This window comes from Mastomys coucha, unplaced genomic scaffold, assembly GCF_008632895.1.
Source record: "Mastomys coucha isolate ucsf_1 unplaced genomic scaffold, UCSF_Mcou_1 pScaffold2, whole genome shotgun sequence".
Classification (NCBI taxonomy): Eukaryota; Metazoa; Chordata; class Mammalia; order Rodentia; family Muridae; genus Mastomys; species Mastomys coucha.
In genome coordinates, this window is record NW_022196902.1 from 10798683 (window position 1) to 10824001 (window position 25319).

Below are 25319 nucleotides of genomic sequence, written 5' to 3' on the forward strand. Positions count from 1 at the left end.
AGAAGCCTGTGTTGCTCATCATACCAGGAATTTAAGTTAACAGTACTTTGGACATTCATGTTTGTGTTTTTGAGACAGGGTTTACACTATAGCCCAGGCTGTCCAGGAGGTCACCCTTGTTTCCTTATTCTCTTCTGTGCTGTGACTATAGGCATATATCTGGCTTGATTTAAAATACTGTTATCTGATCTGTAATGTCTGTTAGCATTTTTCAAGGTCCTTATGGTTAGTGATTAAATAATCAAAAATGATAAAATGTGTTCTAATTTTGCCTTCATGTAGAAATATGGGGCTATCCTAAAGGGAAGAAGGAAAGAGAGTATGTAGAGGGAGCCTTAAATCTTTAAGCTAACTGAGGGCAGTAGGAGCTAAGGGAGGATCTGAACAATTTATGAGCCTTTCACTATTAAAACTGAAACCGTATTCTACAAGATTTCATGTAGCCCAGGCTGGCTTCAAATTCCCTGTGTAACTTAAAATGCCCTTGAATTTCCATTTTCCTGCTTTTACCTTCTGAGTACTAGGATTATGGGTATACACCATGCTGGGATAATACATATGTATCATCATGCCTGGTTTATGTGGTACTGTGTTGCCTGTTTCATGATGTATACTTTTCGAAGAAAAGAAAAAATTTTAACCTTAAGCAATATACTTTTGGTAAACACATGTAACTAAAAGCAACACATAAAACCCCGTTCTGCTTACTTCTGGACATAACTGTACATTCTGCTAATGACTGTTTTAAAGTTCAAAAGCCCACCTTGACCTTGATCTTCAGTCTAAGTGACTAAGGGGAAAACCACTGGGTCCATTCAGAGACTGTAAGGAGTGAAAGAAGAGAGCGGTAAAGGCAGAGACTAGACACTGAACGGGGCTGACTGGGCGAGGGAAGGAGAGACTAGACACTGAACGGGGCTGCCTGGGCGAGGGAAGGGGCCTTTGTTCACCCAAGTCTCCTAATTGCTTGTTATTCCTCTTACCTAGAGAACAGTGCACTTACACACTGAGCCTCACTGGCTATGACTTTGCATTGAGTATCCATTTGAAACTACAAATACCGCCCCCTCTGGTTAACTCTGAAGGATGCAGTGTTCTTTTCTGGAGAGGGTTTGGAGGAGGTTTAAGAACAAAGTGGGACTTGGAATGGATTCATAAAGGATTGATGGGAGGATATGCCAATATTTACAACATTGCAGGTAAGGAGTTGGGTACATCTCACTCTTTTACTCTTAAGACCCACAATTAGGATGTTAGAGAACACTTTCACAAACTAGTCTTGTATGCTTGTAGTAGCTGGTCTGTGGGAAAATGGGGTCTCAATTCAGAACAAGTGACTAACATACTTCTGGTGCATTTGTACAAGGAAACTGGCTTTTCTACTTTATGCAGAGCCACATTTTGTGACATTCTGTAATCTGGGTCACCAAAGCGCCTTTTCTAGTAAACAGAGGTACTTCCTGGCTGACCAAGAAGAGGTTTTTCAAAGAATCTACAAAAGCAAATGATTAGGGCATACTTCTTGGTTTACTCAACAAAAGAATAAAATAGTTAAGTCTCAACTGCATTTACAAGGTCCATAAAATCTAAAGTTGAAGGTAAAATAACTCATTGTATATTCAAAGAGTTAAGAGATGAGGATACAGCTCAATAGTGTGGAACATCTGTGTTGTTTGCACAGAGTCTTGGTTTGATTCCCAACATTAGTAAATAGAGAAACTAAAACATGTTTAGGTCAGTTTTTAAACTTATTACCCAAGTAGATTCACTGTCTAAAGGCAAAGATTGCTTTGTGGGATTAGGAAAATGTCCTCTAGACTCTGATTTGTTTAGGTGATATGATGAATAATGGGAATTTTTTTTTTGACTTTCCAGATAAGCCAAAGAACCTTGCTCTGACCTTGTAGATATCTATGTAGTTCTCATGGAGGGCAACATTTATGAATATTATCACTGGATAAAGTTCAATCCCTATTAAATCCTTCAATTTTTAAGAGTGGAGGTTTCATTTTTAGAGGATGATGCATGAATATACTTTTAGGCACTAGCTAAATGACATGAACGCTTCAGTAACTAATCCTATACTATAGAGTGTAAGTGGGCTTGTCTAAAAAGCTTTAGTCATTATTATAATGTAAAAAGTATAAAATATATTGTGGTGAGGACTCTGGGGAGCTCAGTGGTTCCTAAGAATGTATAAGCCTCAGGCTCAATTATTAACCCCGATAGACATGATTCTATATTTCAAATTCATTTTCTAATAATACTTAGAAAAAGAAATCTCCAGGTAAAATATTAGATTGAAAAACATGAGTTAAAAGAGAGTAAATTTACTAGAGAGAAGTGTTTTATATAGAAAAAAATTAGTTTTCTAAATTCAGTGTCCCTTTCCCATTCAGTCTAATGTGTGTATAAGTGACATCATCATTTCACAACTGTATCATAGTTGAAGATTTACAATGATTCTATCACAGCCCCAGCCCACCCCTTCCAGCTGTTTTCCCATCCCACAGTTCTTGCCCCTCCCCTGAGAAGTACGCTCACCAGATGGAGGACTCCGAGTTCCTTTCCTCCAAAAACTACTGATATAAAATCAATCTTAATCTTTCTTAAAACTGAGTGTCATACATTATTGTTCAGATAATCGTGGGGCATAGAAATATCTGTGGAACAAAGACTAAGGCACCAATTTTCTTTCTTTTCTTTGTCTGCCTTGGGAACAGAAGCAAAGACTCATGGGACACAGAGTAGTCAGTATCAAGTCTTGTGACAATGTACACCACTGGGTGCTTCATGTCAATGCCACAGACTTGAAATCATGCTTGGAAAGAATTTCCTTCCTTTAAAAACAGAGACATAAAGGCACAATAGTACCTTACCTGGGGAACTTGTGAATATTAACATAAAAATCTAAAAACCTTAAGAATAATGTTGAAATGTTCCTGAATAAATTTTAGAAGTAATTTCTTTTTTGATTAGAACACTGAAAAACAAAACAAAACCAAACACACAATAAAAATAAACTTCTGCAGTTTTCTTCCCAACCAAACTATAATCAGATTATAAGTTTTGCTGATTAATTTTGTCTGGTGCCAGATATATGACTTCATATCAGTTGGACTTACCAGCAAATGTTTTCTTAAGGACTTAGTTTGAAAAGGATGACTCAAAATGGATCAGGCTAGGGCTTCCAAAGGAAAGTGTTGAAAATAACCCATGTGGGTATAATACTTCAAGCAAATGCACTTGGAAATTAAATTTAGAAATGTATCAAGTAATGTAGACTCTTCTGTAATAATATTCAAGGCCAGAGATCACTACGTTACTTGTATCCTATGTTGACATCCAGACTAACCCAAGGTTGACTAATTAAGGAGAGCTTAGAGATAGCTTTGTTACTATGTTTCTGAGAACTAGTTTCTTAGAGGCCTGGTTTGAGAGGGATGGTGGTTGAGAAAATGCAATTGGCTGGATGGACAGGCAGACGCTGTAGGCATTTCCTCTAAATGATGATGTCATAGACACGGCCCACTCTTCCCAGCCATTCCCTCACAGCTTGACGGACTCTGATGTCGGTCACGTGACAGGTCAGCTGGCTGATGCATGGGAACACAGCCGGCTGGAGAGCCGTGAAGGTCTGGTCTGGAAGGATCTGAATCTGATTGAGAACAGTCAGCACCATGTTGGTCCACGCCTATGAGAAAGGATGCAAGAGAATTACTGGCTATCTCATGACTTTGCACGGCAGTGCAAATGCCCTATGAGTTATGGGTTATTTTTTGTTTGTTTTTAAAAATCAAGATTAGTCAGGATTTAGCTCTAAAAATTAAAGAACTTTAATAATAAAGTAGTTTTTATTTCACATATTGGAGGATGGGCAGAGAATCATCTAACAAGAGCAAATGTCTACAGAGCATTTGAGAGTTCAGTCAGCTGTCTTCTAACACCTGGATCACTTGGGCTAATTCTTCCTTAATTTAGAAGAAGATGTAAAATCATTAAAAGCCCAACACATGATAAATAAGTTAAGATATGGGATTAATAATGAAACTTATCTGCTAAGGAATAAATATCTATCTCACAGTTACTGAATAGTTAAAAAAGTTTTTCAGTCCAAATCAGGACGCCACTCATAGCGGAGGGCTTGCCTAGCATGCAGGGGCCCTTGGGTTTAATCTTAGTACTGAAGAAACTAGTTTAGTACAACTTATACAGATTCTGTCTTATCTAGTTTACTTCTATGTAGATGTTTCAAAGGAAAAGTCTTGCAAGAGGCATACTAATTTCAGATGTATGTACCTGCGTGTATGTTCAAGAGGCATACTAATTTCAGATGTATGCACCTGCGTGTATGTTCAAGAGGCATACTAATTTCAGATGTATGTACCTGCGTGTATGTTCCTAGGGGCGTAGGATCCGCTATCTTTGATGTACTGCTCCTGTAGCAAGATTCTACAGTAAAGGACTTTATCTAGAATCTTCCTAGTTCTTTGTTTCCATGTTTCCTTATACTGAATAAACACTGTCAACGCTGTTTTCCCCTCAAACTCATTTTAACAGGCTTTATATGTGCTCAGCATGGTTAAAAATAATTCATTGTTTTAATTCAGTTGCATTGCTCTGGCTTTTCCCTTTATAACCTGCTTAAGAACATACTCAGCGCCATATTGGAGCAACAAAAGGAGGACTCAATGCAGCTAAAGCCCACCGATTTTATAAGCCTTAGCATCTTGGGTTTTTTTTTTTTATACAAGTGGCTTTCTTCTTCTCAATAATAGGTCACAACATAGAAAAATGGTTTTTAAAATGATCTGAGAAGAAAATTTGTTTCCTAGGTAGAGGCCATGGCCCCAGCCATTCTTCTGATTTGGAGGTATGATTTATATAATCTGCTATGTGTCAGGTCTCTCTATCCTCTGTCTCATATACCCTGAGCTGTCCACAGCATGTAGCTCAAAGGTAGCCAAAAGCAACCTTGAACTTAAGATCTCTCTGTCTTCACTTCCTATGTGCTGGAATTGCAGATTTACAATACTTAGTTCGGAGCATTGCTGACAGATGTGCCCAAGGCTTCCTACCTTGAGTGCAGTGGCAAGCACTCAAGCACTCAGCCATGTGAATTCGATCCTCAGCTTCCCTTGGTTTCCATCACATCTTTAGGGATGCAGACTCTGCAAGGGGGACACTTTTGTCATCTGCAACCCGGAAAATGGCTAGCAGGAACTCACCTGGATCTGTGCCTCTGCATCTCGCACAGAGACACTCAGGGAGCTTCCTGTGGAGCCTGAACGGGGTCTCTTCTCCTGCCGCAGCAGCTCTGGGCCTGCGCTGAAGGAATGGCGCATCTGCCCTTGGTCTATGAGATGCTGTGGCCGCTGAAGCAGCGGGGAGTCAGGACCCCGGGGCCCCAGGGGCTCCCCTTTCTTATCCACCTTGACTTCCTTGGGGAAGGGGGGCAGGTTGTGTGGCTGCCTCCTCTTCTTGTACTCAGTCATCAGCTTTGAGATGGTCTTGTCAGCGGCCATTGTGCAAATCTTGTTTCCCGCACTCTCCCACCACTCTTTTTTGCGGCCAGGATCCTTCTTCTCTGTTTTGGGGCTGGGAGGCAGCATCAGCACGTCCCCACTGCCGACCCTCAGACTCAGAGGTTCATTTATGTGCTCCCTGCGGTCATCTTCGGAGGGTGTGTTTTTCCCGGAGAAGCCACCTGTTGATGGGGTGGATGATTCAGACTGGAAGGAGGGGAGAATGAAGAACGGGTCACTCTTGAAGGTGAGTGGCTCCTCCAAGCTGCTCTCCAGGTCTAGGTGCATCTGGATGTAGTGGTTACAGAGTTCCATGCACAGCTTGTGCAGCCTCTTGACCAGCCACACCCAGTCTGCATTGCTTACTGGCTGCACACTGAGCGAAGGCAGGCGTGCCCTCCACTGCCTTTTCTCCTTGCCTCGTGGGGGGCTCACCTGAGCTGTCTCCTCAAAGATGTCTTCATCCTCTGATGAGCACTGCTGGGAGGAATCTGAGCTTCGCTCCTCCTCTTCGAACAACACTTTCTTAACTTGCTCGGCTGTGATGGCTTCTTGGTTGGTGAGAACCGCGCAAACCAGGGCATGAAAGTAAATGTTAAAGCTCATGGCAGACTGGCGGTAGAGGTTGGCTGCTCCTCCAATGCCAGACACTTTCTTCAGCAGGCATTTCAGCCCTGGGCTGGTGTCAAATTCCCGGGCAGTCCTATAGGAGTCCAGCAGCAGGTCAAATATCACAGCCAGGTTCTGCATGGAAATGTATCTGAGGAAGCCGGCCAGCTTGGTGTCTGGCACTTGGACAGTCTTCTCCTCTCCCGGAGAGGGGCCTTTGACAAACTCTTCCAGCAGAATGTCATACAGGTTCTGGAGCAGTACTTGGTGAGAGAGCAAGCTAACCACAATCTCCCTGAAAGAAACGCTTCAGAAGCAAAGACAGGAGCTGGTTAGTGGCTTTCTGCCTTTTTGATTCTTTCACAGCAAGACAAGCATGGTCCATTTCAGAACACGTGAAGCTCCAAACTAAATCTGTGCTCCAAAATTTTGAATTACTTATGTGTGTTGAGGTCATAGGACAACTTGTGGGTTTCAGTTCTCCACTTCCACAATGTTGAGTGTACAGGGATGACTTAAGTCATCAAACCTTTACCCCCTGAGCCATCTTGCTTGCACTTTAATATCTAATTTTAAAAGGGGGAAACTTCTATTTTAATCATGGCTAATAGAATTTCTGGCTCTTTTTAAAATCCAAGAGCTGTAGACTGTAAGAAGATGCTGAGTTATCAAGCCATAGGAGATAAAAACAACATTTAATAAAAAATAGGTATAATTATATGACAGGATATCCTAATCTATCCAACCTTTTATCCTGTTTCCTGTGCGTGTGTGCGTGCACACACACACACACACACACACACTGTCTTTTAACTATCCAATTCAATGGTTCTAAGTGTAGTTACTATGCTGATAGAAACATCACTGTCTCTAGAAACTTTTCATCATCTCAGGGAGAAACTCTTTACATTGAACAGGAACTCACCCTCCTCCCTTTTTCCCAGCTCCTATGTAGATATTTTTTATAAGTTACTCAGTATTAGGAAACCGAATATTTATTCTTCTGTAGAAGGTTCTAGAAGCTACCTGTTCTAATTAGCATTAGGGGTCAACTTGACAAAAGTCTAGAACTACCTGGTAAAACATTTCAATTGAGTCTTTATCATATTGGCCTGTGGACAAATCTGTGAGGGATTGAACTGAGTGTCTTTAATGTTATAGGAACCTCCAGATCACTGTGGGCAGAACCACTTCCTAGGCAGGTAGTCTGGGGTATAAGAAAGTTAGTGAAGCATACGACTGTGAGAGAGCCACCACACTTATGGCTTGTGATTCAAGTTCCTGCCATGACTTCCTTTAGTGATGGACTGTGATCTGGAAGTGTAAGCCCGACAAGCCCTTTCTTCCTCCAGTTGCTTTCAGTCTGAGCATTATCACAGAAACAGAAGGGAACTAGAACATTACCAATTTGCTCTGAGTATTTCAACGACTACAACATTAGGATCCAAATTAAGAAGGGAAGTCCTTTACAGATCTACTTGCTTTTCTATCATCTTTATTTCAAAGTAACATCTTCAAATGGCATGGCAGTATCTTAGCTTTTTTATAATCTTTAACATATAAAGTAGACAACCTAAAAATTAATGCTGGGGGGACAGGAGCTAGAATTTGGGAAGAATTCATGGGCTACTGTTAACATTCTCTTTTGTATGACAAGCTCATGAATATTTCATTTTATTCATATTTCATAACATATATATATATATATTCATGTATTTTTGATATACCAGATGCTTAGTTAAAATATTCCCTGGAAATTTAACCTAAATGGTTATAGCATTCAAATAGCTCTATTAACAAGCTGTTACACAAATCACCAAAAGCCTATGCAATAGCAACATCTGTCTTTGTTAAGTTGCTATAGGGGAATCCTGAAGATTGCCCTGTTTATAACCAAAGAAGCTGACTTCATACTGTTTTAGAGGAAGGAAGTCTAAGAACAGAGTATCAGTGTGGCTGGATTCTGGTAGCTGTAGATGCTGTCTTTTAGCTGTATCCTTAATATAGTGACAGGGGAGTGCTCCTGACTTTCTTAATGGCATTAACCCCATTCATGAAGGGTTCAACCATCATTTCATACCAAAGGCCCCACCTTCTAAGCATATCCTGGGTGGCGAGGATTAAGATACAAGTTAGGAGGAATGTAAACCCCAGTCCATTACCTCGCTCCCCAAAGTGGAGAAGGACTGAGTTCCTGTGCTCTGATGGACTGACTCTGTGTGGCTTTTGGCCTTCCCACTGGATGACTGTATACTCTTGGATACTTAACTTGGCTTTTCTTGTCCTCATGGGTTAAAATAAAAGTGGGATTTTATCTGTTGTGCCTTTATATAGCGGTAAATAAGCAATCCTTACTATTAATGTGTTGAAGCAAAGCCAGGGAACTTTGATGCCAGCTCAGAGAATAAGGATTTTCAAGCTGGATAATAGTATTTAAAAAGAGAAACTTTTTTTTCTTCTGCTAAGACAGCAGAGTTTTATGCTTCATTGAAATGATCTGAACTGTACCAATCTGAAATATGGAAGTTACTATATTTCAAACAGTCTTACTATAATGTCTAGCTGGCTTTGGAGTCTGGGCACAACTGCTTGTTCTGATTTTTGTTTAAAAATTTAATAACCTCTAAATAAAATATTGCACACATGATTTTATGAACTGGATTATAGCCTGTCTAAAATGCATATACTGAACTCCTAGTTCCTAGTCAGAATGCGACCATATTTACAGGAAGGGTCTTTAGGAAGGTAGTTAACTAAAAATGAGGTCCCTGGGTGGATCTTAATCCAGTGTATACGCAGCCTTTGCTTGAGGAAATCTGTATAAAAAAAACCAGAGGAGCCACCATGTGAGGTCTCAGACAGCTATCCATAAGCCAAAAGAAGTCAAGCCCACACTTTGATCTCTGACCTTCAGTCTTCAAAACTGTGAGAAAACATACCTGTTCTGTCATTCACCTGGCCTGTGGTCGTTCCCTATGGCAGATTAAGTAACAGACATGGCGTGCATGAGATTTGGTGACAAGGCTTACCATGTTTATGAGAACACTTGTTAAGTGACTCTACAGTGTGGTTAGTGTGCCTAGCTAGAGCCTGGGTTAAGAAGAGTGGGAAGTGGGACTTAATGAGCTTTCTCATTTACGAGCTCTGGGTTTGCAGCAGAGTACCTTTTCTTGGCATGTCCATTTGGTTTCTCATCATGAGGCAGTTCAATGATGAGCTGATAGGACTGAGCATGATCGAAGTTGTTTGGAGTCTTGGGTGAACACTGGGTGTCCAACATAAACACCTGCAGAAATATACAAAGGGACGGTTCAGAAGGCCACATCTACCAACTCCACTGAGAGTTTGCTAGTAGCCCTGGGTAAATAATTTATTTTCTATCCATGTCTTTTCCTATAAAATGGGAAGACAATGACTTCCCACCTGATATACCTGATGAACTAAAGATACAAGTATATTACATATGCAGAACATTATAACAGAATAAATAATAAACATTGTCAACACTAAAAAAACTATTAGTGTTCTCTCACATGTCAGTTCACTATACTCCAAGTATTGAACTAGGTAGCAATAAGAAATACAAGAGGGCTGGTACTCAATTTGCTTTCTATTCCTGTGATACACACCATGACCAAAAGCAACTTGGTGAGGAAAGGGTTAATTTCACGTTACAACTTTCAGGTCATAGTCCATCTAGGAGGAAAGTCAGGACTGGATCTCGTACAGGAACCTGGAGGCAAGAACTGAAGCAGTGACCATGGAAGACTGCTGCTTACTGATTTGGTCCCCTGGCTTGCTCAGATGGCTTTCTTATTCACCCAGGCATGCCAGCCCAGGGGTGGCTCCACATTAATCATCAATCAGGAAAGTGACCCACAGGCTTGATCAAAGGCCAACTTGACAGAGAAATGTTTTCAATTGAGGTTTCCCTCAATTGAAATGTACATATCAGTTCTGGAGGGACTTACACACACTAGGCAAGCACTTTATACTTTGCCATATCCCCTTATTTCTGATTTTTATATCCAAGGCAGGAATGAGAAACTAAGACCCAGCCAAGCATGGTACTATATGCCTTTAATCCCAGTACTCAGGAAACAGAGGCAGACAGATCTCTGTGAGTTCCAGGATAGCCAGGACTGTGTCTCAAACAAACAAATGAATGAGGCTACGACTCTCAGCTCCTAACTGGACTACTCTATCAGGGCTACTAAGGTGGCTTAAGCAGAAGTGACTGAAAATACCATATCTCTGTTCCAAATGACTTTGTTTCTTTTGACTTAAAAGACTATCTTTTCAAGGAAACTTTCCCCCATTGTAATGGGACTGATTTGTTTCTTTGTGTGTGTGTTGGGAGGGAGTTGCCTTTTTTTTTTTTCTGAGACAGGGTTTCTCTGTGTAGCCCTGACTGTTCTGGAACTCACTCTGTACACCAGGCTGGTCTTGAACTCAGAAATCCATCTGTCTCTGCCTTCCAGGTGCTGGGATTAAAGGCGTGTGCCACTACTGCCTGGCTAATGGGACTAATTGGTAATTGAATGAACTAGTTTTTTTTTTCTTTTTAAACTGTAAATTTAGAAAGAAAGTTGGAGATGAAGAAAGAGAGAAACACTACGATGTGAAACAACTCTCTGCTCTCCAGTAACCATTGATTTCAGGAGAGGGTTCTCTACTGATGTTTCCATTGGTTGTTGAGTTTGAAACGGGATCACCAAGCTGACATGGAACTTGCTCTACGGCCTAAACTAGGTTGCATTCAGGCTCCTTCTGCCTCCTAAGTGCTGAATTGTAGACATCAGCCCCCCAGGCCCAGCTGTTATTTTTATATACTTAGTTCATGCTTGAACACAGGTGAAGAGACCATAGTGTATACACATGTGAAAACTAAATCAGGTGTTTAGTTTTAGCTTCCTGTTTAGAGGCATTATCCCTAATGGGAGCTATCTTGGCCACAGTTGCCATCCTGTTGAAGAGCCTCTTCAATACAGCCTTACTTTTCTTTTGCCCCCCTTTTTTGTACAAACAACATGGATACTTCCTATGGACATGCCTCTTCCTTCAGAACCAATAGTCATGTCCTAGGACATTATGAATGTGCTCAATAGAGGAGGTGAGAAGTTGAATGTGGAAGGATTTTTCTTGTCTCATTTGCTGAGCCCTGCTGGGGGAAGCCCTTCAGAAGCAACCAGGAAACTTCTCAACAGAGTCCCTGATGTGGGCACTAAGAACCAAAGCCAGGTTGTGTGGAGACATGTTTAATGATTGACTATATTTAATTCAAATGTGCTAAGTCATTAAAAAATATTCAGGACTGTGTTTTGTATAGGTGATAAAAATGTAACACATAAACCATCTTTAGTCACCCATATTTAGCAGCAAGAGTATTTAGAAAACCCTTCTATGTATTTAGAAAACTCTTCTAAGTAGCCTAAGCAAGGTGTTGGTAAAATCCAGACTATAAGATAGGCTCTGATCTGAGAACTAAAGGATGTAACCAGCAAATGATGGTGTGGGGAGAATGAGCTAAATCCATTCATTTTCAGTGGGAAAATGATACCAGCAAAACTTCAATGCCTCAATGTGTATGTCTGGAAGAGAGTGGAAGGTCCTGGTGATGCTGGACATTCAAGATGATGCATTCTAGCTTCTGGAGTCCCCAACACCCACAGTACAGCTCTTACCTGCTGGGCCATGGCCCGGATGCGCCAGTACTCTGCCTCAGCACTCGGGGAGGAAGATGGGGCTGCTACTCGCACCTGGCAGCCTTCCCCACTGAAGCCCTCTGTGCCACTGTGGAAGCAGCCTAGCAGGTCCTAGGGAGGAACAGCAGGTGTTCAGAGGGTTTGTCTTGGTTAAGAGTGCCAGGCCCAATCTCAAATCTGACATGGATAAGATAACTAACCTAGAATTTTTCTTTCCTCATGTTCTGCTACTGTACAACTTCCTCATATGAGAAAGTAAGCAGAGCTCAGGTGTTCAGACCTGAGTTCAGATGTTTGAGCATCAGCGGGCCAAGGAAGAAGAAAACAATTTTGCATTCCTCATTGTGGCATCTTACCTTCACTGGCTTGAGTGTGGCTGAGAAGGCATCCTGAAGAGCACAGCATGCAAGTCTCCACATCTCCTCCGTAAACACGGGACCAGCTGTCACGAGAACATACCTGCCAAAAGGCATGGCCTCAATCCAGAAACTCTGCTGTCTTCAAAGGTGAACTGTGCACAGGCTTACCCTGCAGTTACTTTGCTAGCCTCCTCCCGCCTTCCACCCCTCTGCTGTTTCATTGTCAAGTTGGTAATATCTACCATTTTAACTTGGAAACATCAATTAATTTCCACTACCAGCAGACCACCTTAGGCTCATATGCAAGGCTACATACCTTTCATTCATTTCCCCCATTCTGACCCCATTTGTTACCACTCTTCCACAAATCATGACTATGTAAAACAAGACCCGAACTCTTATCTCCTTTTTCTTATCTCCTTGTGCCTGTTACCTTGTCCTCCCAGCTGGACTGTTATTGCCTAGTGAAGAATTACTGTGGTGGTTTAAATGAGATGTTTCAGGAGGTCTTTGCTTTGAATACACGGCCCCCAGTTAGTAGCTGTTTGGGAAGGATTAAGATGTGTGGCCTTGTTGGAGGGGATGTGTCACTAAGGGGATGGCTTTAAGGTTTCAAAAACTTTTGACTATCCTAAGTGCCGTGTATTCTTTGCTTTCTGATTGCAGTTTGAGACATGAGCTCTCAGCTGTTCCTACTGACAAGCTCTATCATCATGGATACTAGCCCTTTAGAACCATGAACCCAGTTAATCCATTCCTTTTGTAAGTTGCCTTGGTCAGCTTATAGAAGGTGGTTTTTTTTTTTTTTTTATTGTAGCGATAGAAAAATAATGAAGAAAATCACTTTGGAGTAGGAACCAAGTGTCACCATTGCTACCATTCTATTCAACATACTTCTTGTTCTTTCTGGGTATTTAAAATTAACCCCTCTGTAGGTTCATATAAACCCCTCAGTGATTCTCTCTCTCTTAGTTATTATTATTTTTCTTTGAGAACTGGCCTTGCTAAGTAGCCTAGAGTGACTTTGAACTCTAACTCTTTTTAATCTTCCTCCTGAGTTCTGGGATTACAGATGTGTACCCGGCAGTTATGTCATCATCGTTCTCAGTATCTTTACATTAAAGACATGGGAGAGTGGACATATCTAGAAACATTTTCACAAGAAGAATTTTATGTCCTCATCATACATGGGACCAATATTCTGGACTTCAAAATGGGACTTGTTAGGAGTAGGTATTAGAGCAAGATCCTAAGTCTTAAGAGAATCCCTCAAAGGGGTACATAGAACTCAGGAACAGATTGAAGCAATTTACTTGGTGACTAGGAGCTGGCAGTGGGCACTAAATCTCAGGTTCCATCTACCTTCAATTCTCACCCTCCTCCTCTACCTCCAAGCAAACCATCACCTTTTCTATATCTTCGTCTACACTAAGCACGTGTTGACTGAACAGCAAAGAGGGGGAGCTATTAATTATACATTATTTCCGAAAAGCAATCCACGAAGTGAGTCACTACCGTAGAGTCACTACTCCTTGGGATTCTATAATAAAACCCAACCCTTGTAGAGAGTCAAGGGACCCTCTCCTCACCTAATGCAAGAACAGCCAACTCTGGAGATGGTTTCTGTGGGCTTGGCCACACATACTACCAGCAGCTCAAAGAGGTCCTTCAGCATGGTGTTGATCATACTTTCATATCTGATGTCTGCGGGAAGAAGGAATAAGATTCTTTTTTTAATTAGATATTTTCTTTATTTACATGTAAATCTCTCTTTTCCCAGACAAACAAACAAACAAAAACAATAAGAACCAACCCCTGTTGCCTCCCGCCTCCCCATGCCTGCCACCCCACCCTCTCCCACTTCTTGGCCCTGGCATTCCCCTACACTGGGGCATGTGTTGCTAGAACAATTAGACCCACCATATGCAGGATTTTTCGTCCTAAGGGGCTGCAAACCCCTCAGCTCCTTGGGTCTTTTCTCTAACTCCTTCACTGGGGACCCTGTACTCAGTTCAATGGATGGCTATGAGCCTCTACATCTGTATTAGTCAGGTACTGTCAGAGCCTCTCAGGAGATAGGTATATTTTAAGAATATCTTAGGCTATCTAAAAATATAGCTTCTAAGAATATAAGCTATATTTTAAGAATCTTATTTAAGAATAAGCTTCTTAAAACTCCAGTGGAATGGGAGAGGATGAAATGGCCATCTCTGGCAAAAGAGGAAAGTCTGAGATATAAAATGATAGACATTTGGGGAAAGGAAAAAAACGCTGCGTACCTTCCCTCACACCTTTTCAAAACAAACAAAATATACCAAAGCCATGTTTTTCTTGGAGTCCTTTTATCCAGCTTTGACATATTTCATCTCATGTATAGATACAGCAAGATAAAATATGTGGTTTGCTACTGTGTGTGTGTGTGCGTATCATTCAAAGTTTAGCATATAATTAATCTACTCAAACATGACAGACTATAATAAATATATGACCCGAAAATAAGGTGCTGAAAAAAATGCATCTAAAAAGGATAATTCAAATATGTTTTCCTTGGTGATGAAGACTGAATTCCATTTAAGTGTTCATGGTTTCTGAACCTTGTCAAGCTGGCTTCCATCTGCACATCATTTGAAGGAAATATAGAGCTCCAAGTCAGCTACTTGCCCACTCTAGGAATGTACCCGCATGCTTTTCCTAGTGTTCTTGTGACGCCACAGAAGCAATTTTCAGTGATATCTCTTCCACACCCCTACTGCAAAGCAACAACCTGCTCAAAAATATCCATCCCCTTGAGACACTCACTGCCTGCATGTGGATGCCCCTCCCTCCTCCATCAGCTGTGGAAATCTCTCCCCTCTCCACGAGCATTTTTATTTTTCAGGACAAATTATCTTCACTGACTTTAGTACTGATGCAATTTCCTATTCTTGCTTTAAACTTCTTGGGGCCAACATTCTGCTTGGTCTCGTTTGTCTTTTCTAGCGAGGAGGCCTCTTCTGCTTCTATTTCCCCCTTCTGTTTAGAAGCTATGTTCTTCTTCCTTCCAAACCTCCCACAGCACCTCATGAGCAAAATCCGACTGTGGCAGAGGTCCCTGCTCAGGTCCCCAGGCAGAGGTCCCCTGTCCTGCCTGTCCTTCTCTATCTGCCACTTCCAGCATAACTCTCCACTAGCATGTATGCTTTACAAAGTGCCACAGGGCACTAAGGAACTTCCCTTTATCTCTTCCCTGATGAGTGATTTCATGCTGCTAACCAGAGCCCTTCCTAAGTTCTATTTCTTTCATTTGCTTTCTTTAGATGGAGAAGCACAAACAACAAGCTATCCCACCTCTGCATGCTCTGGCCATGAAGATTTTTAAAAGCTGTGTACTTGAATAAGCCTTCCCTCTTCTTATGCACAGCTACACTACACCTGCTACTAGGCGTCGGATCTCGCACTAGGCTTTCCCGAAGCACTTTGACAGTGTGGTGTTGCCTGGAGAAGCCATGCCCACAAGGACGGGCTCTGGCTCTGTAGCTACCTGAGTGTAGAAAGCTTTGAATGTGCTCCACCACCAGCTCGCAGGACAGACCAATGGCATGCTTGAAGTTAGCAGATGCCACATCCCAGTAGGAATGGTCCTTGTGGCTACGAAGGAGCCACAGAGACATCACAGGAAGGAGAAGGTGAACAACTGCATAGATTCCAAACCCAGGGCCTGAAAAGGGAAAGGGAGGGTTAGCATTATGATTCTAAAGGGGATGAGGGTTTCTTGCCATGGCTGGTATCACTTTCAAAATGGCTGGTATTTCTTTCAAAAAAAAATCTCCCTATTCTCTGAGAAAGTGTGGGAAGAATTGACAGCTCGCTAGGGGCAATGATGGGCATTTTACTTCTTTGTGTGATTTTAGCTCTGCAGGATATAAATACACATAAAAATTTCAATATTGCAAAGCTAAAATGGCACTTGATCTGTTAGTTCTCAGATTCAAACATATAAATACATGTGCACTTAGGAAAGAATCTCAAAATATATTATATGTACTTATATGGGACACCAAGGCATACAGTTTTATTTATAATAGTCTGAGTCTCACTCTGTTGTCCAGACAGGCTTTGAACTTTTGGACTTGTGTTTCTATGGCAGAGCCACCTGAATAGCTTTGTGACTTCAGGCATTTCCCACTACACTAGCTTAGAGCTTTATAGACTACTTTTTGATAACTATGAAAAACAAGAGTTTGAATTATCAAAAAATTCAAAGTCCTTATTTTCACTGACATTATTTTCATTATACATAGGTATAATTTATTAAACAATTTTGTTGCTGATGAGAATTTAAGATGTGAGTTGCCTTTTTATTCTGTAGGTAATGCTATAAAGATTATCTCTGTGCTTCTTTAAAGAAAGAGTAGCATATTTTTAAATATTGATTTTTAAAAGCAAGGTACAAATAGGGTGGGCTGGCACATGCTTACACTCCTAACACTTAGGGGTCAACACAGTTAGAGTACCAGTTTCAGGCTAGTGTGGGCTTCACAGTAAGACCCAATAAGAAAAGAAAAAGATATCAAAAATAACATGAAAATTACATAGAATAGAGGAACAAAACTTACATACAAGCTGAGCAATGGTGGCACATGCCTTTAATCCCAGCACTTGGGAGGCAGAGGCAGATGGATTTCTGAGTTTGAGGCCAGCCTGGTCTACAGAGCGAGTTCCAGGACAGCCAGGGATATACAGAGAAACCCTGTCTCGACAAACCAAACCAAACCAAACCAAACCAAACCAAACCAAACCAAAAAACCTTACATACAGATATAATTCCATTTTAACATATTTCCTTAAAGTACTTCTTGAATGTACATGTATGAATGTGTATTTATAAATGCATAAAATTTCATATAGGTGATTCCACATTTAAAATAATGCCTTATAAATGTCATAATGTTATTCACATTTATTAACTACTTTTCACTTAGTGTTAAAAAACTTTATTTTAGTATTTAAGAGACTTTAACAAGTATACATTTTTCACATTAAACACTATTCATATGGTAATTAATATGAAAATTGAAAATGGTACTTACTAATGAGATTTATTTGGAAGTTGTGGTGCATAACTTTGTTTAGTGGAATGCTTTTAATTTTTAAACATATGAGAATAGCTATAAACTTTGCAATGAATTTTAAGCAGGTGTTAATAATCAAGTTATCATAATGATGAATAGACAGCTCACTGTGGAATTAATTAGTACCTTCATTAAGGTTCTAATTCTGTTAGTAAAAACTAAAATTTCCGGGTTGGAGAGATGGCTCAGCCATTAAAAGTCTGGCTGTTCTTAACTGAACCCTCCTAGCCCAGAGGATCAGAGTTCAATTCCAGGAGTTCAATCACCCTCATGGTAGCTCTCAATTGTCTGACTCCAGTTCCAGGGGATCCGGTGCCCTCTTCTGGCCTCTCTAAGTACTGTATGCATGTGGTACACAGACATTTGCTTATGCAGGCAAAGCACCCATAAAATAACATTAAAGAACACCTTGCATTTCTATAAAAAGCTCTTTTGCTAAGTTTTTAAAACTAAGAACAAGAGATGCAGTTCTAAGGCCTCTCTCCTATACAGGGGACCATCCTAGGCAGGAGGTATCTTTTTCCAATTCCAATCACCATGACAAGAGGCAGCTTAGTGTGGTATGCACTCATGAGTGGTGGGATCTGTTGAACTCTTCTAACAGCATTGGGGTTGCAAAGGCTGTGAGATCTGGCCGAGGAAGAAGGCTGCAATCATGGCAAATCGTAAAGCCAGCTGGCCTACAGAGACACTGATAGCACAGATGGATTGATGTGGGACTTCAACAGCATCAAAGCACACATCTTGGTAAGAATTTCAGGGATATACCTTACCCATCACATCACTGTAGCCATTGAACACATATTCACTGAGCACCTGCTGTAAGTAAAACTTGGCCTTAAATGTAATAAACAGTGAAAAACAGGTAAACATCCAAAGAGATACCTTCTTGAAAACAGTAATATGTCTGACAACCCCTCTTCCAATAAAAACAGATACAGACATTTACCAGGTGTTTTGGTGACATCTCTCAACAGTTCAAAGAGTAAATCTAAGGTGGGTGGTTGGTGTTGCCGTGGACAGTTGGACACAGCTGCTGTTAACTGCTCCAACAGGGTGATCCAGACTTCTATCAGACCTGGAAAACGAAAGGCAGACCTCTCAGGAATCCAGATGTCCATCAGGAAGAATGATACTGGCAAAATCCAAGCATGTTCCACATATGAATGGCAAAGGGCATCAAGATGTTAATTGGCAAACAGAGTGTTAGCTCTAGGTGCCTATGAGCAGGCAAAGGTCAACTGATGTGGTCTGACAAAGTCAGAGGAAAATACAAGACTCTAATTCTTCCCTAACTTCACCTTTTAAAAATAGCAATGACTGGCATGACTGTCAGCCTCCTTGGGAACTAGTCATATAATTATACAAATATAAAATTGTCCACTTAGCTTTATTTCTGTCTATCCTCTTGTTTTTCTTTTGAGACAGGGTCTCATATAGCCTATGCTAGCCTCAAACTTGCTATTTAGCCAATGATGACCTTGAACTTCTGATTGGAAGTTTCCACCTCACATACATGTGCCTAATACACAAATACATACAGTTTTAAGAACTGATATATTTTCAGACATTATCATGGATTTTTCAATATACACAATTTACAGCCCAGTGCAAAATGCAAATATAAATATAAATCATAAGCATACATAGAATATGCAAAGCTAGACATAAAAGCTGACAAGGTAGATGCCATTATCAAAGTCCTGGGATTCCAGGCACTTGTTACAATACCATACTATTTACGTAGTGCTGGGGCTCAAACCCAGGGCATCATGCATGTGAGGTAAGCACTCGTACAATTAGATACATCTCTATCCCTCCTGCCTATTATTTTAAAATAACAAAATTAGCCACTTTCACTATTTTCTTTGTAACCTTAGTGGCATTACTTGTATGTGTCATGCAGTGTAGCCATTTTCAAATTTGTCATCTTACACAGACACTCTGTAACTAGCTTTCCACTGTCCCTCAACTACAGCTGCGCTTATCTCCTAATCTCTGCCAAGCTGCTTTGTTTACTATGGTAGGATTAAGGTGATCTATCTCTACTTTTGCCACTTCCAGCTCAAATCACTGGAGGAAGTGTAACTTCAGAAAGGGCCATGTGGCCTGTCTTCCTATACGCAACAAGCCATAAAAATGATAAGGATGGGGAACAGCCTTGATCACTAGACTCTGGTAATTAGAGCTGCAATGAGTATGAAAAATATGTGTGTTGAGTAATCCTCAGCTTCCATACCCTCTCTACTAGAACTCATGACCTTGGTCCGTATCTTCACCTTCTCTCCACTCTCTTCACAAGTTTTTGAGCCTTGTCTATGAGTATGGGAGTGTGCTGTGTTATGCTCACATCCTTGCCCTTCACTCTCTTGGCCCCACATATGTATAAATTTCTCTGATTTATCAGCCTTTGTATTAAAAGACTTTCTGGATCTAGTCAAAGAGCCCACAGAGGACAAGGTAGGCCTCTCTACACTTTAACTTTAGAACATACTTACTGAAACAATTGTAGATTTAATCAATGTTTTAGGCTTTGGCTTGAACTAATATGAAGAGAGAAAGAATAAAAAAAAACACATGACCACTTGGCTATACATTGGTAATAGTTAACAGAAGGAGATACCATTGTGTCTAGCTCTACATATTCTATATATGCTTCTGTTTTTATTTATTTTATCTGGATTTGTAAATGTTGGCATTTTTTCATTGGATGGGGAAAGTAATATGTACCTTGAAAAATCCATGGTGATTTCTGAGAATATATCATTCTGAGAAGTGATTAGGTGAACATATGTGTACAGATGCATGTAGCCATGCATGTGCATGTGGAGGTAGAAGTTATCCATCGTTCTCTATCAATCTCCTGGAACTCACCATTTGAGCTAGATTGGTTGGCTAGTGAATCCCTGGAACTCCCCTATCTTTGCATCCCTGGCTTCTGCTGTGGATGTATATCATACTACTACTATGCTAATGGACGTGCATATTTTCCCTTCTTTCTCTCTCCCTTTAGTATAAGTCAACATCCAGAACATTATTATAGACAGCAATATTAGCTTCTGCTCATAATTACATTGGTTAAAGGTTCCAACGTTAAGCCAAAATTATTCTTTTTTGTAATTTATTTGTGACATTAGATATCTGTTCCTTCCTATAATGTTTTCTCTCATTTAAGGAGGCTTTCAATTTAAAATGATCTCTCAAACACTGTAACCTTCTAACCACCCCTATAACTGAAAGACAAAAATAAAAATATCCTCCAAGAGTGTTTGAAACAGCCTGTGCTTGGAAATATAGGCTGTGGGACCATGAAAAGCAGTCTGTGTTTTGGTTGAGTGAGTCTAACTTCCGTAGACCCAGTGAGAGAGTCCACGAGGGACAGAAATGGTGGAGACACATTCCCAGACACAGATGTCTGACTCCACGAGTCCTCCAACTCCATTAGCCTGTGCTATCTATGGAGTAGCAATGCCCCAAGCTCCCAGCATTCTGGATGGACTCTACTCCCACAGTCTCCTGACCACAGCCACGTATACCCCGCCCCACAAACAGATAGCCCAGCCCACTATATAAGAGGCCGTTTGCCCCTCCTCTCTCTCTCTCTCTCTCTCTCTCTCTCTCTCTCTCTCTCTCTCCCCTCCTCTCCCTTCCCTCCTAGCCTCTTATTCTTCTTATCTTTATTTTTTCCTCCTCCCTTCTCTCTCTCTCCATGTGGCCATGGCCAGCCTCTACTTTCCTATCTCTTCTCTTTGCTTTCTATAATAAAATATCTTAAGACCATGCATTGCCTCCTTTCAACTCACCTTGTGGGCCCAGTGTTTGCAGCCTAGAGACCAGACCTAGAACTCTTGCATGCCGGGCCACTTCCTTCCCCTGCCCTCCCTCTCCCTTCTGCCCAGAGCGGACTGAGCTGCTCTGGGGCCCCCAGTTTGTTTTCAGCTCCTCTGCAGTGTCCAGCATCACCTGCGATTCCCAAGGGGCAAGAACCTGTGTCCTTGCCTTCCGTAAGGCCCAGGACCCCCTCAGCTGTTCCACCTGTGTCCGAGGCCCAGAGTACCAGACCTCTGGCAGGACACAGGTCATTCTCTCCAATCCCTTTCGCTCCCCCACCGCCCAGCGCGGTGGCTTTGCTCTGCGCCCGATAGTAGGCCTATTTCTGAGTGTGCTTTATATTTCTAGATGTGAACTGGACAAGGTCTTCTAAGATGACAAACCACAGGTGTGAACAGGAATCAATTCGCCAGAAAATCACTTAGACTTACTAGACTGTAGTCTGGTTCAAAGGAGATTGCATGGAATCTACTTTGAAACAAATTCTTTAAAAGTATTCATTTCCTAAGCCTATTAGCCTCACTTATCACAAATATAGTCCCTCTTCAGCAACGGTTTAGTCTCCCCCGTTTCTAGTCAAATACTCTTAGGGGAACTAGTTGTGTTTCCTTGAAACTAGTAAAGGCTATTGTCATTTAAACTCCAGTGCAATTTTGTCTGACCTTGTTAAATTCAGGAGAAATCAAAACTCATTTGGTGGAATCTGTATAGCTATGATGGCTTTACAAAGAGGTATCCAAGTAAGAAGAATGAGTTAGTATTGATTTTAGGGAGTCCTTGGAAACTCTGGTTAAACTTATCCTGGTATAAAATTATTTAAAAAGCATACAAGTAGATGACTAGTCTTATGATCTGTAAACTAAATTTATGTCCTAAGAGTCTGCGATTAAGAACATAAAAATAATCATAGTCAAAGCAACTAACTTACCAGTGTCATCATCAAAATCTGACAGGACTGATTCAATGCCATCTTCACTGCTTGCCGACTGTTCCTGAAGTCTTCGTGGCAAAATGGTAAGTCGCCCACTAAGGAATATTGGCTTTAAGGGCATTTTGTAGATCTTGGCCAATAACTAAGAAAACCACACATATATTGGAACAGTCTTATGTATTGGAAAATTCTTAGTGTCAGGAAATAGAAAGATTATAAATAATTATTAAAGAGGACTCAAAACTAGAGGGGATCCTAAAAAATAAAAGTTATTGTGATTTGCATTTAAAAGGTAGTTGACAAGAGCATTAATATCAGGAAGCAGGTGCAATAATGCTTGCCTGCAATAAAGCAGTGGCTATTATTCATCAGGTGAGTTTTAGATACTTTTATAAATTCACTAAGGTAACTGTGAATATGTCAAACATCTTTTTTTTTTTTCTGTAGGGGACCCCAGAGAAGAACGGGGAAAGTGGGACTCTGACTTCCCCTTCTCATGACCCACCTCCAAGGAAACAGAGGGGCAAAAGCAACCTGGGAGATGGGAAGATTTGAGGTCAAGGTAAAGGAGATAAATCCATCCCTCCTCCTAGGGCTCAGCTATAGACACTTGCTAGTGTTTTATTAATACCCTCTGAGGCACGTTTCGGGCTTGGAGCTGTTGTGTGGGACTCTCCAGTACCTGAGAACAACGTCTGAGGTAATCCAAGGCAGGCAGGCACAGGTCTGTAGATGTAGCTCCAGTTCCAGGAACACAGTCTCCAATCTCTTTACAGTCTACTTCCCCTAGGGCAGTGTGGGGACAGGGACAAAATTACCCCTGCTTCCAATTATAACAGAAGACTCACTCATTCACATCTTACCCAAAAGTACACAGAAGGTAGAAAGGGGAATGTTACAGCAACTCATACGACCCTGATAAAATTCTTCTCTGTGAATTTTCTCCCTATGAGGAATATTTGGTCAGCCTTCTGGTGGCTGAGAGGGTATTTCTGAAACCACCACACAAATTCCTTTCACTGCTGGATGATGTGACTTCTGAGGCCTGTGAACAGTCCCAGAGGCAGGCCTGGCAAAGCTGAAATGAGGTACGTGGCCTCCCTCTTTGGACTTCATCTTCTGCCAGCACTAGGCACTAAATGATGATAGTAAATGAAGAGCCCAGGAAGAACAAACATATGGGGGTTGTAGACACGAGGCTATTTCATTAGACTTAGATTAGTTTATTTTCATATAGTTGTAGAGATTTACTACAGATTTTCTAAAGGTAAATGAGAATCGTAATTTTTATTCTCATGAATAAATGAATCTATTCCTATGCTTCTAATAAAATCATTTTATAGCACTGTAATTATAGCTAATTGTCTGTAATTGTAGCAGCAAACACCCTTCCATATGAGTAAATAGACATAATTAGTAGGTGTTAGAATTCAGAAGCACTGAGGCATGCTTCTACACAAAAGAAATAGACAAGCTCACATTTTAGATTAGGATGGCAAACTTTTTGTAAAGCGCAAGAGAGCAAGAACTTTAGGCTTTGCAGGTCATCCTGCCTGGGTTGTAACTTCACATCTATTGCTGTGGTAGAAAGTCAAATAAAATTGTTTCGTAGAAAGTCTGTTAGTAAGTTAGATTTGAACTGTAAGGCCTCTAGTTTCTGGTTTATATTCATACATCTTACAGCTAAAAACAGAGGCCAGGGTGAAGTCATGCTGAAAAAGGCAGGTGGAAATTAACAACAGAGTCATTTCCAATCTTCTTGATTATAGCATGTGCTACTTTTTTTTATGGTGTATATACCAAGTCTATATAAACAGGCTTTCTGGAACCAAGTAGTACCCAGGAGGCATGGCTGTATGGGGGGTTCTGTGTTCCCCACTGAACCTCAAGCCTTACACCTTAACTCTCTACTTCATAAATCATAAAATAAAATAGAACCTCTCTTTTCAAAATACCTTTCATGTGCACACTGATTATTTGGCATCTCTACATTCAGTCCCTAACTTTTCTTTTAGATAAAGTCTCAAATTTCCAACATGCTTTAAAGTACCTCTGCTTGCGTATTTCACAGATACTGGATGTGTCTAACTGTCCAAGGAAAATTTATTACCATTTCTTCTCTGCTGTGGTCTAAGTACTTGTGCCTGTATGACATGAAAATATGAGTGGAATATTTCAGAAATAAGAAATTCGTAAGTTTTCAGTTCTATGTCACTGCCATCACTGTGATGGAATATCATTCTTGCTCCATCTCCTCTGGGATGTGCCAAGTCCCTTTGTGTTCTGCATCCAGGCTGGAAATGATATCTACCTGTTGTTACTTCACAGGGTTACCACACTGCCTGATGTGGTTATCAGTGTATTGCTATCACTGCTTTCCTTTCTGTAATTTTTACTATTTGCTTACTTATTTCTTTACTTTTATTTTTATGTGTGTGAGTATCGGCCTGCATGCATGTCTGTGCACCTCTCACATGCCTGCTGCTTGAGGAATCCTGAAAAGGGAATTATATCCCCTGGGACTAGATGACTGTGAGCTGACATGTGAGTGCTGGGAATTGAATTCAGGTCCTCTGGAAGAGCAACCAGTATGCTTAACTGCTGATCCCTCTCTCCAAGCTTTATCATTAGTTTTTGTCAGTTTAATAAAATATCTACTTTATAAATTAATTGTTAGTGTGCATGTATGTACAGGAATAAATACACAGCTTTGGTACTATTAGTAGTATTAAGAATTTTCTGGTGGTCTAAGAGAGTATCGTTGTAGGTAAAGATGGCAAATATAGAACAGGGTAAGGATTGGGTACAGCTCAGACTAATAGTAAGTAAATCCTGAAACTTTCATTTTGCTCTTACTTTTACACTAAGAATAAGGGTGATACAAGTCTAATAACTTCTTTGTGTCCCATTTTCTTTCACAAAAGAATGATCAGTGTATCAATTATCTATTGAGAATGTAAAAGAACAGTATCAACCTTCTATTTTCTTTCTTTTTCTTTTTTTATTGATTTAAGTTTTATTGCATTATGATGAGAAAAGATACATGATTTCAATTTATCTGAATTTATTAACATTTAAAAACATTTTTTAAGTAAATAGAATTAAATCATATTCTTGTTCCCCTTTTGTACCCCAACTCCTCCCACAGACCCCCTTCAATACCTACAACACCTTGTTTTGTCATATTCTTAAAAATTTATAAAATATTATAACAATAAAAATAAGTATTATAAAAGTTGTTTGATATA

At 40.6% G+C, this 25319-nt stretch overlaps 1 protein-coding gene across 1 annotated transcript in view; it reads right to left on the reverse strand.

Annotated features, from left to right (window-relative positions):
- The window catches only part of Arfgef3 (ARFGEF family member 3), a 165182-nt gene continuing 139863 nt past the window's right edge, over nt 1–25319 (reverse strand). The window contains exons 25-34 of the mRNA XM_031380518.1: nt 22754–22857; nt 22069–22213; nt 18259–18387; nt 15719–15895; nt 13788–13902; nt 12196–12298; nt 11819–11950; nt 9299–9420; nt 5229–6441; nt 1–3694 (exon numbers count right to left, since the gene is read on the reverse strand). Of these exons, the coding sequence (XP_031236378.1) occupies nt 3503–3694; nt 5229–6441; nt 9299–9420; nt 11819–11950; nt 12196–12298; nt 13788–13902; nt 15719–15895; nt 18259–18387; nt 22069–22213; nt 22754–22857 (2432 nt within the window). The 3' untranslated portion in view covers nt 1–3502. The remainder of the gene's footprint in view (nt 3695–5228; nt 6442–9298; nt 9421–11818; nt 11951–12195; nt 12299–13787; nt 13903–15718; nt 15896–18258; nt 18388–22068; nt 22214–22753; nt 22858–25319) is intronic.